At 43.6% G+C, this 15,404-nt stretch overlaps 1 protein-coding gene across 1 annotated transcript in view; it reads right to left on the bottom strand.

The window, feature by feature from the left end:
- The window catches only part of ZSWIM6 (zinc finger SWIM-type containing 6), a 95,509-nt gene that overhangs the window by 36,613 nt on the left and 43,492 nt on the right, over window positions 1-15,404 (bottom strand). The window contains exons 2-4 of the mRNA XM_075269808.1: window positions 14,723-15,079; window positions 2,133-2,281; window positions 639-789 (exon numbers count right to left, since the gene is read on the bottom strand). Coding sequence (XP_075125909.1) covers window positions 639-789; window positions 2,133-2,281; window positions 14,723-15,079 — 657 coding nt within the window. The remainder of the gene's footprint in view (window positions 1-638; window positions 790-2,132; window positions 2,282-14,722; window positions 15,080-15,404) is intronic.

Genomic DNA, 15,404 nt, shown 5'->3' with positions numbered 1-15,404 from the left:
GGCTGCAAACGTGTTCATTAGAATAGTAAACACATACAAGGGATTAAAGCTACAAAACAGGAATTAAACATCAAGCCAAATATATAAACAGAGAGAAGGCGAGCTGCGGCCAAGTACTTCACAATGGCGGGGCCATGGTTCACGCCACATAGATAAAAGGTAAGAGCTGACAAGGAGAAAATCTTCACGTTTAATGAGGAGTCACAAGAGCTTTACATTATATCATCCACATCAATGTCAGAGGCCGGCCACAAAAGGGACAAGAAAAACGGCAGCGTCATTGTGGGCCGCAATATCCATTAAAAAGGAAAATCTGTTAGGTTTCGGGTACAGAATCTTGAGACTAGAAAGTACCCTAATGGTCACTATGTGACTCCATTCACTAACATTCGTGAAGGATTGCAGTGACCCCTCCAATTTTTGGTTGGGTTATAGAAGCCGCGGCCTAATTCTCTGTGTAGCCCTAAGCCTTATACCACTGACTGTCAAGATGGCGGTTCCAACAAATCAGATGGGCTGAAGGTTAGTAGAGCCCCCAAGACAATTCAGAGGTCACTATATAACTGCATCGGCATGAACATAACCCAATAATGACATCCAAAAGCCACCAGATATTAAACCAATAAGTGAAGCAATACCTAGCTCATCCCAGAGCTGCCTGTACTTGTCCGTCATCGCAGTGCCTTGTTGTCTCCAGAGTGAAAGACGGGGATCAGCCATGAACTGCTCCGTTATTAAGGTCAACATACGAGCCCCATTGGAATCCCTCATTTTTAGCATCTCCCGTACCTGCAAACAATGAACAGAGAAATTGTTAATATTTTGTTTAGTTTTATATTCCGTACTTTGTTATGAACATTAACTCAACTTCTCCACTGCTCTATTAACAGCATTTAGTGATACGCTTTACAGCAGTCATTGCCATAGGCAGCAATAGTCTGGAGCTGACTCATTGACAACTATGGGAGAATTTTCTAGACATGCTCTATGCAGGAAATGGGAGCAGATAAGCTGTGACATCTATTGTCAGTAGTGGATACAAAGACTGGAGTGATGTCAATGTCTATAGAAGAGTTAACTTCTATTGTAATTCTGACTGTCTAGCTTGTGATGTAAATAAGGTGACTGCGGCAAAGGAAACCCCTACTGACATCCCCTTTAACCTGACTTTCTACAGTGTGATCTCATCACAGATGACAACCAGGAAAACCCATTAAGTGTCAGGTTAACAACTCCATTGTTTTGTAGACTAGCTATGTGTTTTTTAGACACCTTAAGCTAAAAGGGATCTGCCTGGTAAAACACCTACCTATAGATGTTCAAGACTACCAAGGTGTTACTAGCCAAAATCTTAAGACAATTAACATATGCAAAGTATTGTTTGCATGACACCCAGTGACAAATGTTTATACCAGTGAGAAGGGGAAAAAACCCCAGAAAAAACAAAAAACGTATATATAGTGTATGGATAGGCTACATGTCAACACTTTAGTAGAGACCACCATGCTGAACCCTATAAAAAGCATATATATTTTTTATATAATGTGCATATACGTTATGCATCTATTTTACATACATTCGCACAACTTAAGTCTGCAAACTTGCCCATTCGGAGTCTATGCAGAGAGCTGCAGACATACAGTTGTCCTTAAGGGGGCGACCTTGCAAGGTATTGCACAGCTCTGCAGTGACTCAGAGGAAAACACATTTTCCAGGCAGACATTCCTAACCAGACTTCTAATTCTCATTTAGTTCACACATCAAGTACAAATGAAAATTCATTGCTATATAAAAGTGCTCTTCGGATTCAAGGACTGAGCACGGCAAACAAAGTCTGTCACGATTCTCTGATGGGTATGTAAACTCATGGCCAGGGCTCATAAGGGGTGGACACAAAGCTCAGCTCCAATATAGTTTATCATCAATGTAATATAGTTATGAGACTGATACAATTATAGGAAAAATCCTTATAATCCTGCTAGATCCCATTAATGCCAGATTATCCACCAGGTCATGTAGATCCCTCTAGGTTGATGCTCTAAATCTCGGGATCCCATGAGCGGGACAATGTGTATGAACAGCAAGTAACCCAGAAGGGACCCTACCCAAAGAATATTAGAAGAAATCCATACCTTGGCAAAAAGCAAGTTGAGCTGCTTTCCCGATCCATGGTAACCACCCTGGGAGAGGAATAGCTTGACCTGTTCCTGGACCTGTTCTTCATCCAGATGCCAGCAATTCTCGTCATCTATACTGGCGCCGGCTGTCGGGTCTGGAGCACCTGTTCGCATAGAAAGACAGCTGTATATTAATGCATAGGCCATGGGCAGGCAGGCGGTGGTCTGCTCTGTGCAAGGAGATCACGCAGATTAAAAACAAGTCATGAATCGGGGGCAAGCGGCGACCGCTTCTGGCATTCTCATCATATCTGTCATTTCTACTGAACCCCATCCAGGCACTGGAGGATTAGGAGAAAGTAGCGCACCTACCATTGGTTACTATTACCGGCTGTACTGCAAGATCACGAAATCTATAAAAAATACACCAAACCCTAAAAAAAAAGGCCATCACTTAAGGTTACATTCACAAAGAGGAATTTTGGGGCAGATTCAAAATCCGATCTGGAATTTGCCTCCTTTTTTTTTTTTCATTGAAAGTAGAGCTGGGTGTTCTGCTCGATCTTGCAATTCTAGACTAAACCATGACTGCACGGATAGGCCACAATGATAGGACAGTGTCAGTGGGTAGGGACAAACCTCAAACTGGTAACACCCAGCATTCCGAAGTTTCTTGGAGGAGTAACAGAGGAACAGGACAATGCAGAGCTATAAGAAAAAGGTGATACAGAATAAAATACTAAAACGTGATGAGAGGTTCAATGATTTTACTGCTTATATGGCACCAAAGGTATTCCAGAGATGGGAGTCCTTCACATGGGTCCCTGTCCCAAATTGGGTTCATAATCTCAGATCTGAAGAAGATCTACTAGTTTTCTTCCTTCTATACTACAAAAAGAAAAAAAAACACATTCATGATGGCTGCTTCATCTGGTATACAGTCATGGCTCCTATAGTGGCACTTTAGGATATGAGGACTCTGGATTGTGGGAATGGCTGCTCCAGAAAGTGAACCAAACCACTGGTTAGAAGGAGTCGGCAATAACCGCTATATGGTGGGCCCATGACCTCCTACGTCCAGCTTTGAGTGATAATTGGGAATGATGTAACAAAAACAGTCAGGTTAAAAGGTAAAGGAAAGCTCAGGTGATGCCCTATCACGTCACTTTTGTCCCCCCCACCAGTATCCATGTCTGATCTCTTGACACAGGAAATGATCGCTCAGTGATTGAGGTTTCCTGCGAGTCAACACAAACAGGAAGTAGAGAACAGTGCAGGATCAGAATGGGATCATCAAGGGGATGTCCAAGATTTGAATGTGTTTTAACCCACTCAGAGCCTTTTGTAAGACACGTTTTACTTATAAGTCTACGCCTTTAAATGTGGATGAATCAGAAAATACAAAACCTACCAGTGTATTTTTTAGCATCACATTTTACATACTATCCTATGGCGAGTCTACAGCCCCAATGCAGATATAGGTCTTCTTTGTAACAGACTACAAAACTAAACATCTGGTAGGAGCAGGGCTACATTAATGGACTAGTTTCCTATGCCCGTCTTTACTCTGGTACCAGTGAGGATAGTTAAGGGGTTACTCAGTTTCTAATACTGATACTATATAGTTTTCGGGAGTGTTGCACCAGAATTCTACACAATGCCCTCAGTAATGTAGTACTAGGACCTCCAGATATGCGCTGAGGTGGAGCCACTTAAAGGTGTCATCCAGTTTCTAAAATTGATGGCCTATTCTTAAGATAGGCCATTAATATTAGATCTGTATGGTAAGTGAGAAGCACTTCTGTACCAAACAGCAGCAGCAGCAAGTGTAGGGACTGCCGCAACACCCCATAAACTTCAGTGGGGTGACCGTGCAATACCTAGTCGGCACTACAGTTCGTGCAGGGGGGCTGCTGCTCACTCACCGTACAGTATCAGCATATGGTGGTCTGTGTGAGTCCTGCAGATCCAATATTGAGGATTTATGCAAAGAATAAGCCAATGTTAGAAACTGGATAACCTGAGGCTTCACTTCTAGCACATCTCAGGAGGTCCTGTGCACCTGAACTCCGGTGCAGATTTCTGGTGCAACATGCCAGAAAACTATATAACGGTTTAATAGGCCTAGGCATCCCCACCCTTGCTCGTCTTAAGGCTCACTTTCATTTGAATATAATAAAAAATAAAATATATACAGCTAGATAATTTATATTTTACATTTTATCATATATTAATGGAAAAAAAACAAAAAACCATCATTGGTTTAAATAAAAATATATAAATGTGCCAAATATCCACCACATCTATGCCAGTTTTCCTACAGAGGAAAGAGTAAATTCCCCTCGTGACTGCAGAATCACGCTCCATATTTTGCAGTATGTCCCCCTGGAGACATAGGAATGTGCATTATCTAACAGTAAGTATATGTTTCAACAAACTTCTTGCACATTGATAGACCAAACAATTAGGAACGTGTCGATGATGATCGCTCTTCAGACAGACCCTTGCAGGGTTGTACAAACAAGGAGCCTTGAGACACTATTCCTGATGCTCTCCGCTATTCATCTTCTGTAAAGGTTCATATGACGGGACTCCTTCCCGACTCCTCTTCAAAAGGTTGCAGATAACACACAGGAGGAAAGATCAGCTCTCTGCAGGATGGAGCAGCTGTTGTCAGCGTATGTTTCTAATATCATCTTGCACGGATTCTTAAATGTTTCATAACTGGGGATCTGATCTATCCTTATAGCGCAGGCTGTCGTCGAAAAGTCATTTGTTTCCAGGACGAGACTTGCCCTGTCTGGTATAGTGTGCAGTGTGTTTCTACCAACTGGCCCGTATATAGATGCTTGGCACGTATAACAAACCTTTAACCCTTTGCTGCCAGCTATAAACAAAAAATAAAATTTAGGCACACAGACCCATCATGTGCAAGGCCCCTTGATCAGATATTGAAAGCCTACCCTGCTACTTGGCTACGTATTCCAGTGCACCATATATTTCCTGGGTATTTACCTATAATTTAAAATATTTTATCCTCTCTAAAATCAATATTGTCACCATAATGGACTCTTGGAGACTCAGGCAGGTAAACAAAAAAAAAACAAAAAACAAAAAAAACACATCACTATCTGTGCGCATGTTCTCAACCCGGACTGTTCACATTAAGATCTTGGCTACTTAACTGCACAGACCACGGTTGTGACCTGTTGAGAATCACCAATGAAAGTCTCAGTTATTCGCACCTTAGATGTGACCAAGACTAGGTTCACATATGTGCTGGAAAATTGCCAGACAAAAGCGCGGCAAGTCCGACTTTTTCGTCCAGAGGCTTCATTTTAAAAGAACGGACACAGACCCCTGACATCAGTCAATGGGGTCCATCGAGCACTGCTTTAGCGTTTTGGGTGTCCATTTTGGCCCTTTGTCAGACTAGAATGGAGACCTGGGTGCAGAGGATCATAGCGCAAGAAAATGGCCTTGTGAGTAACCAGATATCTGTCATCTAGGCACAGAGAACCAATGTCAACTTTAAAAAAAAAAAAAAAAAAAAAACCCCCACATCCTAAGGCCAAGGTTCCGCATTGTGGAAACGCAGCTTTTTTAGTTGCAGATTTTGTTTTTTGTTTCTTCAGCCAAAGCCAAGAATGGCTACAAAAGGAGTGGGAAATATATAGGAAGCTCCTATACTTCTCCCTTCTGCTCAATCCACTCCTCAAAAAAAAAAAAAAAAAAAAAAAAAAAAGCTGTGTTTCCGCAACCTGGGGCTTTAGCCTAAGGGCTAGTTCACACGGGACAAGTTGACAGCAGATTTTAACAAAGAATCCGCCTCACAATCCACTGCCCCCATTGACTTCAATGGGAGCTGCTCACTTCTTTTTTCCGCTAGCTTTTAGCGGAAAAAAGAAGCGAGCTGCCCTATCTTGCCGAGGCGTCTGCAGCACATGGCTCTGACCTATTCATTTGGGCCTAATACATCGCGGAATGCCGCAACGGGTGCACTGCACCGCCATCCAATTGCAGCAGCCGTGACTGAATGTGCACACGCGGAGCCCCATGTGAACTAGCCCTTAGGATATCAGTGTTAAGTTCTGCTTTAAAGTAGATATGACCTGGTTTTCCTCAGAGACAGCGCCATACCTGCCAATGGGTTTAGTCTGAAATTGCAGATGTAGGAGGCTTTTGGAAATAATTATCCCACCATTGACTGGATAGGGAATAACCATCAGATCAGTGCGAGGTTGGGCCGCTGGGGCTCTCCGCATTTACAGGAACAGGAACCTTTATTCTAGCGATTCTTGGAGGGTCCATTAATATAGGAGCACCAAAAGCTGATAGATCTAAGGGTGCATGCACACTACGTAACGCCGGGCGTGTATGAGAGCCGTACACGCCGGCGTTACAGCAGGGCTGCCGAACACTTCCCATTCACTTCAATGGGAGCGCTCGTAAACGCCGCTGTTACGAGCGCTCCCATTGAAGTGAATGGGAAGTGTTCGGCAGTCTGCTGTAATGCCGGCGTGTACGGCTCTCATACACGCCCGGCGTTACTCAGTGTGCATGCACCCTAAGGGAGCCTGCACACGGAGTTACGCTCCGCTCATTCTGAACGTAAAACTCGTTCAGAATGAGCGCGGAAAAACCAGATCCCATTAATTTCTATGGGTGCCAGCATACGTGCACTACCCATTGAAACCAATGGGAGGCTTTTTTCCCTAGCGCTTTCAATGTGATATGTGCGTATGCCCACACCGATAGAAATCAATGGGATCTGGTTTTTACGCTTTCATTCTGAACGAGTTTTACGTTCAGCATGAGCGGAGCGTAACTGTGTGCAGGATCCCTAACAGGGGAGATCTGATCCGGTCCAAAAACTGTTTCCCATAGCAACCACAGCACAGCGATCACTTGGAATACGGCTTTGGAAATGTGAAAGCTCTGCTGTGATGTTGTAGCCCATAGCAACCTATGTTTTAGACCATTATAACTGGGATCAGAAAATAATCTGCTTTGTAATGCCAGGCTCACACAAATTTACAGACCGTTCTGCATATCAAAAATACGCATCTGATTTTCTGCACATTTATTAATACAAGTGAATTTAGAGGTTTTTGCAGCTTCACTTCAAGATCAGGGCCCCACGTTGAAAAAGGAGGTCATTTGAGGACGCAACTCACAAAATCTGTGTGTACAATAAAGCCATATTTACATGGGTCTTACTATATCTCAAGCCCCCTGCCCACTTCCACATTGGTCCTGCCCATACCCAGCAATGTCTTTCTGCCTCCACATAGTATAACACCCCTATGGTGACCCTGACCTTGTATGAGTCTACAGTATACAGCCTAAGAATTTGCATTCCGCATGTGAACACGTCCGAGGGTCTAGCCGCGACGAGATGCCGCTGCAGTACACCAGCATCCAGTTGCGGCATTCTGCTCCGGATTAGGCCTGATCGGGACGGAGCCTCGCGGCACCGCAAGATAGGGAGTCGCTTCTTTTTTCCGCTACTGGCTTGACTTCAATAGGAGCCGTTTTTGGGGGAGGATTCCGCATCAAAATCCACTCCAAAAAAACTCAGTGTGAACATACCCTAAGCGTAATAGACACTTGTCAATATTATAGGGATTTTCTTTGCAGCAGTCAGCTCTTTACTGCACAGACAGGATTACAGTACAAGAGAACACCTCTAGACAAGGTGTATATTTTACAGCGATTTCTTCCCTTTAAAGGCACCAAACTAGGAACCCATAGAAGTTGTCGCCACACTTCGCTATTAAAGGTGTTAGCCAAGACCCCCCGCTAAGCTTCTAGCCTATATCTATCCAGGCTTCCTTCTTATATGTGAAATTAACAAATAAAGTAGTTTTGTGGACAGATGCCAGGCTGATCACATCCAAATATAAAGGTAGCGTTCACCCACACTGCTCCATTGCCCATCTGATGCTCCATAATTTTCGATAAACGTCCGTATCCCAGTCTTGTGCGTGCGAATACTACGTCAAGGGGCCGGTTGCGCTCTGGTGGATTATTGGGGTTTACGACATGATTTTGTGGCATTTCCACCACACACCTGTGCCTACTGCGCTCCCATCACATACCTGAGCCCTGAGCTCACAGGCCTGAAGCAACGTTCCTAACAAAGAGCGACTGTTCAGCCAAACAAGCAGCTCCTCTTTATGTCAGGACATTCTTTCAGACTTATTAGCTCCCCCTCATTCATCAGCCTATGTAATATACACAGCTTGGGCGAGGACAAAATATAATCTGCAATAAAGGGAACGCCAGCCATAAAAATATTCAAAATGGAAAAGCAAAAAAAAAAAAAGTGCCAAACCCTTTAAGAGTTGTTCTAGATGCCAAAAACTAGCATCACTTTTGGAAAACAAGAAATAAAGCAAAAACGTTGGGATAGGTCGCGCCATGCAAACGAATTGGCGATTAACTAGGAAATGGCTGAAATGGGAGTCAAGCCCAAATCCAATGACAAACTCTGACACTTATTCAGTCGCTTCTGAGTAATGTTTTTCTAAAAGGAAGTGACATGAGTATTTACTGGCAGGCACTGTGGACAAAGGATTTCATTTTTTCATCAGGATCCCATTTCATACATGTAAATATAACCACTAGGGGGCGCACTTAGCAGGTCAGGCCATACTTTTCTATGAGAGTGTTGACATCAGAGAAAAGGGCTCATTCACACTTGTGTATGAAGATATAGATTTAGCCAAAATCGGATTCTGAGGTGAATTCGGCATCAGAATCCACCTCAATTCTATGTACACCGCTAGCTTCCTTTTTACCGTGAGCAGTATACCGTGAGCGGTATACCGCTCACGGAAAAAAGCAGCGAGCTGTCCTTTCTTCAGGCGGATTCCGCGGCCGAGTCAGCCCCGGCATCCGCCTCACCACAGCACCCTCCAGACTAGGCCCATTCATTTGGGCCTACTCCATAGCAGGAAGCTGCGACAGTCACATTTTGGTCCTATTCTGACGCAGCTTCCCGCATCAGAATCAGGACCAAAATATGCAGTCCCATGCCCAGTGTGAATGAGGCCTAAAATTGGTGGAGAGGACTTTCCTCTGCGCCAGTTTCAGCATAAAACGGGTGGACTAATATGGTTTCTGCGTGTAACCGATTTTTGCGGACCTGAATGTTCCTGTGAGCCATCACTCCCTAGTGATACATAGTGCCCCCTAGTGTACGATAGGAATAGGTGTATACTACATGATGTCATGGCCACACATCTTTCATGACGATGTAAGTAGTAAGAAGCCGCATCTCTGCTAGTAATGATCATAGGAAAGCAATGAAATTCTTGACCAGGAAAAAATAAGTGGAATGTAGAGTCAAGGATGAGGCGCAGACTTGCCACAACACACCAAGGCAAACTTCAAAGAGCGGCCCAGCAGGGAAGACTGCTAGGGTCTACTTTAGATTAAATGTGTATTTGTTTATTGGGAAAGTTAACATGTTTGCTTTTATGGCCGTGATAAGATTACACTTGGCTGTGGACTCCATTAAGGATACCAGTGTGAAAAACAAACAAGCGTTGGGAGTCTTGGGTCTTTTTAGCCTCATAGCCTAGGGTAATGCATACAATTGTGCAATGTGACCGGGGTATAACAGGACATAGGGCACAAGTACAAGAGGCCTCTCTGGCTATGAAGCTGCCAATTATATTGTTCAAATGTGCCCGAGAGATGGTATAAAACATGGCTATCTGCAAGATTAGATAAAGGACACGCCGCACGCTATATAGCCGTGATCTGGGATTTACTATGTAGCAGGTTCAGATGCTGTGTTACCAAGCTTTTCTTTACAAGCAATGCTCATGGAGTACATGTATGAAATACGGAGCTATAGGAACCTGCCATATAGCCTCCAACTAACAGCTCTGCCCTTGGGAATCAGCACCTCCGATGCAAAGATGCAGAAATTAGCACTATTTTTTAGCACTATTTTTGGACCATATGGAAGCCCCCCATGCAGTTCCAGTGATCTAAGCAATGGAGACACAGATTTGCAAGGAATAACCCATCTACAGGGCTGGTTTCTGCTAAGACACCCTTTAAGTTAGATTGTAAGCCCTCGTAGCTCAGATTGTAAGCCCTTGTGAGCAGGGCCCTCTACCCCACTGTGCCTGTCGGTCACTGTTAGTTTTATATCTGCCTATATATTTTGTGTACTGTATGTAAACTCCAAATGTAAAGCACCATGGAATTGATGGTGCTATATTAATTATAAACTATAATAAAAAAGTTTCAGCAGGTGAAATACATTGATCCCAAAAATAGTGAGACTATAATGCTGCAGCCCTGTCACAGCACTAAAGTGAATGGGGCAAGTTGTAGTACCCTACAAAGTCCACAGCAATTGAATATTGCTAGGATATGCCATTACCTTATCAGTCCCCAGATTGCATATTCTCAACACTAAATACATTCTCAAGTGTTAAAGGGGAGTTCCACTTCCTTTAACCCTTGCAGTGGCTTGATATAAGTCAATATTCACCTCTTATACGCTAGAGATCTTGCAGAGTTTCCACGTGAGTCCCCGATTTTTCTTAAGTTTGCTGTGTACATGAATAATACAACCAGATGCTGAAGTGTGGGCAGAAGGTTAGACAAAATGGAGTCTCTACTGGATCCCCAGCCAGACAGAGGTACGGATGCAGTGTCATTTGAAGCCACTGAAGCCACTGCAGGTGTTAAAACTAGAATCCCCTGTTAAGCTGCTTGATATGTTGTACAACTTCCATTGAAAAAGACAATTGGCATTTCCAAAGATCAGAAGCAGACTTTCCCAGATTCCTGAACGGTAATTCTTAGTAATTGTTCATCTACTGATCTACTGCTTCATTACAATACAGATTAGGCTGATAACGGTGCGGCTTCCTAGTAAAGGATGACTATCTTGAACGAAGTCAAAGGCGTTGTCCAAAAATAACTTATCACCTATAGTACAATGCTTGGGTATGTTGGCGAATCCTATAGATTCGGTTGTGCTTGCATGCCGCTGTGCCAGTCCATCAATCCACTCAAGACCCCTGTTGAAGACTGGGAGGGTTTGGGGGGCAATGGATAAGAGGTTATTGCTGGAAACCGCTAAGGTGCAAATTGCATTTAAAAAAAAAAAAAATTCACAGCAAAATCCAAATATGTTCTACATAAGTAATGCGGAGAGAGTCCACTTTAAGAATAGACACGCTGCGAACCTGGAATCTGGAACGCATGCCAATTTCAGCACTGTTTTTTCGCAGCATGTGGTTGAAATTTGTTAAAACCTACTGTAATCCATTACAAGTCCAAGCTCCACCTATAAGTAACACTGGCTGATAGAACATCGCTGTAAGCATCTATAAGAACTCCCACATCTCTGCAAAAAGAATCTTGGCACAAAAGTGCGGCAGGAGAAAAAACCCCTTGTGTTATTCTGCAAATAAGCAGTGTGTGAATGAGAGCATTGTTCTGCCGCTCAGTAATCTCATTTTATGGTCTCCTAATGTCAGCTCACCTGTAGGCCCGCACTCAACCAGCTGTTCATGACAATTCAAGATGGAGGATTGGTGTGAAATTGCCTTATACCCTCCATTATTGTAGAGAAGAGTCTACAGAGCACAATTTACATACAAGTCGTAATGGACTTGTGTGCAAAGGTAAACCAAGCAAGCGGATTACCAAAGGATCATTGCACTAATGTAAATGGGTTCCAAGAAAAGCATGAGCTGTAAAGTGATAGGTCACTATGGGCAGCGTATAATATGTAGGAATATATTAAGGCCGGCTTATGGCGTGTGGTTGTCACAGACTCCTGAGAGTTTTAGTGTTGTAACAGCTGGACAGAGGGAGGTTAGAGATCACATAGCACATAAAATGTGCAATGCTTTAGGCCTCGTGACTGTGTGTATAGTCAGTGTTGCTAGTTTCTATGGCCCCATATATAGGACTGAGCAAAACTTAGGACAGGTCCTAGTGCGGTCAGTGAATAAGGCCAAGGAGGCACAGGCGGTACACAAGTTTCATCCATGTGCAGTCCTTGCCATTCAACCATGAACCTTACTCATGCCCACAGCTATGTACATGAGTCCTTCTAAATTTTCTACAGCTTAGTTGGCGATATCTCCTCTAGTCATACGTAAAGATTTTGAAGTCTACATGTTCCCTGGTAGAGTTGAACGCTTTGAGAAAAAAATATGGCCGTTCCACAGTTCAAGTGGGCAGTAAAAAGCAACCCAATGTCTATGGGGGTTGTGAATGTAAGATGCCCACTGATCCAATACCGTTGACCTATCCAAACGTTTACTCAATATTGCAATCCCAGGAAACTCCATTAAAATGGAAGCTTAGCAAACTCCAAAGTTATTATCCTACGCTTGCCTGACAAGACTAGTGTGGAGATGACAAATATGATGGTGGGGGAAGTAGGGGAGGGAAGCCTGAGGGTAGTACCTGCCAAAATACGCAGAGGGTGTCTTGGGCAGAAAGCAGGTTCTGTCAGTAGAAAGGAGGCACAAATGCAGATAGTATAACTATAATCCATCACAAATTTATTTTGGTTCACGATTTCCTGACGCACCAAACCACTGCCCAGGCAGCAAAGGCCTATACCGAACACATGACATCACTCACGTATGGCCTGACCCTCCCCAGGAATGAATTCATGGTGGTGCAAGTCACATCACAGGTCATCTCCACCACCCACACAGCACTGGTGTTAACAGGAATGTCTCGGTCCCCGTGGTGAGTCTGTCTCCAGGAATTCATTTTACTAGGATGGCGTCTGTGCCCTCTGTCGCCTCTATTTTAATATGAAGCCGTCTGTCCACCTTTTGTTTTCTGTTCTTGCCTCTCAGAATCACTCACTTGCAAATGTATTTTAGAATTATTTTCGTACAATTTTATTTATTTATTTTTAATAAAAGGGTCACAGGACCTACAAAAATTCAAAAAAAAAAAATATCCCAGCGTTCAATTCCAGTGTGAATCTTTACAAGGCCCAGCTTTTACACAAGACCAGGTATTTACAAGCTTCCATGGTGACAAGAAAAGGGGAGATTGCAGGGGGACAGCATGGGGTTGACTTGTGAAGTAGGAGTATACATTGTATACTGCTGCCCAGTCTTCTGGGCGTGCAGACCACTTATGGAATAAGAGCAGGCCTCACCGCAGAGCATGTGTGCACTTTGGCTCTCTTCGGGGCCATTTCCACTCCCTGTGACTTTTATAGCTCTGCACATTTCACAACCATCTGTATTACTCTGAAACTTTGGCCTATTCTGCAGTTCTGAGCTCTCCGTGACGTATAAGCTGTCAAGATTTGAGACCGCCGGTGGAAAGTACAAAGATGGATCCAAGTCCACCATGAAAACCTAACGTCAGTGACAAGTCATAACCAGCAGAGGTACAGAAGCAGGCTGTCAGCATCCAAGAAAGGGACGTGTTTTTTTTTTTGTTTTTTTTTATCTAAATACTTTTTAGCCTTTCTACTTTTAGTAATGACGAAGCAGCATACCAGAAATGTAGCAGGTACAAAATGGCGAGGACGGAGAGTAACCCCTGAGTGGCAGGAAGACAAGATCTACATAAATCCGTGTACATATCTATACATCTGTAGAGGTCTGATGGTGCGGACAACCATATTTGTGAAACTTAACTGTTCAATTGACAGAGAATTTTCCCAAATCCCCCTATGGCCATGGCTGTGTCGTAAACTGAACACCCTGACCATGTGGGGATCCAAGATGGCTACAGCTACACTATTGATTCTGTTAAAAAGGTGCAATAGAAGAGGTCTCCCTCCATCCTGGGAGACATGGATTAACTTCATTGGCGATGAACACTTTCAACACGCAGTAGAGGAGCTAGCTGCCATCTTTGATCCCTATAGAAGTGGTGTTAGGTTTACATGTGTACCATGGGCATGGAGTGGGCTACACATAGTTGCATCTTGTACAATTGCACGGGTGTAAGCAATATTAAGTGTTAACCACATACAGAATCGTATTTGTCCTTCAAGCCCGTAGCGAGGATAGCAGAACAGATGCTATATAGTCCTAGCCTTAGTATTTCCAGTTTGGTCGAGTCACTAGGTGTTCCTACCTTCAATCCGATAAGTTTATATATGTAACCAAAAATATATCAAACAATATTTCCATGTACCCATAACCTGCAGGATACAAGTCTTCTTCAAGGTAGATAAGAGCTGTGACTTGGGCCTGTAAAGTGCAAGGTCAAAATGAAGTGAAACCTCGGAAAAGCAAAATTTCATACTAGCAGTTGGGGAGGTCCAAGTAACCGGACCGGCACCCATGACACTTTTCACATACCTTAAACTCCCAAACTTGTTGTGACAGCATATTAAATGAACAAAAAAAAAAAAAAAAAAAAAAATTGGTAGCTGTCAGACCGAACTAGTATATCAGAGAAACTTTCCCTTGACGTCATATTTGTTAATCCAGAAAATCCAGGCATAACATAGCCATGTAATGGAGACGTGAAGAGCGACAAAAATGTGCCCACAGAAATAATCCCGAGTGCCATGATCCTGAAAACAAACGGGGTGGGGGTGGGGGGGTGATCTTATCAAATGAAGGACCACTCACCATGTACTTGATTGATTTCAGAGTTCTGTGACAGAATTTCGTCTGCTAGTTTCTGAGCGGTCGGCAAGACCTCCGTGTGGTGAACTGTGATCAAATACTGTACAAATTTCTGCAGCTGGTCTCTGTTCATTTGAAAGAGAGTCTCTGAAATAGGAAGATGAAGCTTGACCTGATCGGGCTTGCGGATGCGGTATAAAGATAGCGCCACCACATGTGCGCAATAGAAGATGTCCTTGTTCCCACAGCTGCAGGTCACTGAGGTAATCTTGCAACGGTCGAAGCTGATGGCTACATTGCAAACGGATTCGGGTTCGGCCTGCATCGCCGGCTCAGTCACTGTGCCGCTTAAGTGAAAACCTTGAAAAAAGAAGGGAAAAAGAAAATGGAGATTACGGACAAAATATATATTCTCATGAAACAGGAATATGGAGAAATTGGCAATATGGTGGGGAATCAGCAGTGACAATGCCAACGTGTGGTGAGGGTACAGGTCATGAATATAAAACCTCAACAGGTACGCATTTTAGACATGTATTGCATATCCCACAGGATAAGAGCAGGTTCCATCTCTGGACGGGTCAAAAACTGCATCACCATGCATGCTGGGGTCAGCATACCCCCATAGAGATAGGAGCACCTGCAATATGGCTGCTCACCAGAGTGGTCAAAGATTGAGCGGTCA

This window comes from Leptodactylus fuscus, chromosome 1, assembly GCF_031893055.1.
Source record: "Leptodactylus fuscus isolate aLepFus1 chromosome 1, aLepFus1.hap2, whole genome shotgun sequence".
NCBI classification, from domain to species: domain Eukaryota; kingdom Metazoa; phylum Chordata; class Amphibia; order Anura; family Leptodactylidae; genus Leptodactylus; species Leptodactylus fuscus.
The sequence above is the reverse complement of the archived record's forward strand: the minus strand, read 5'-3'. Positions and strand labels throughout refer to the sequence as shown.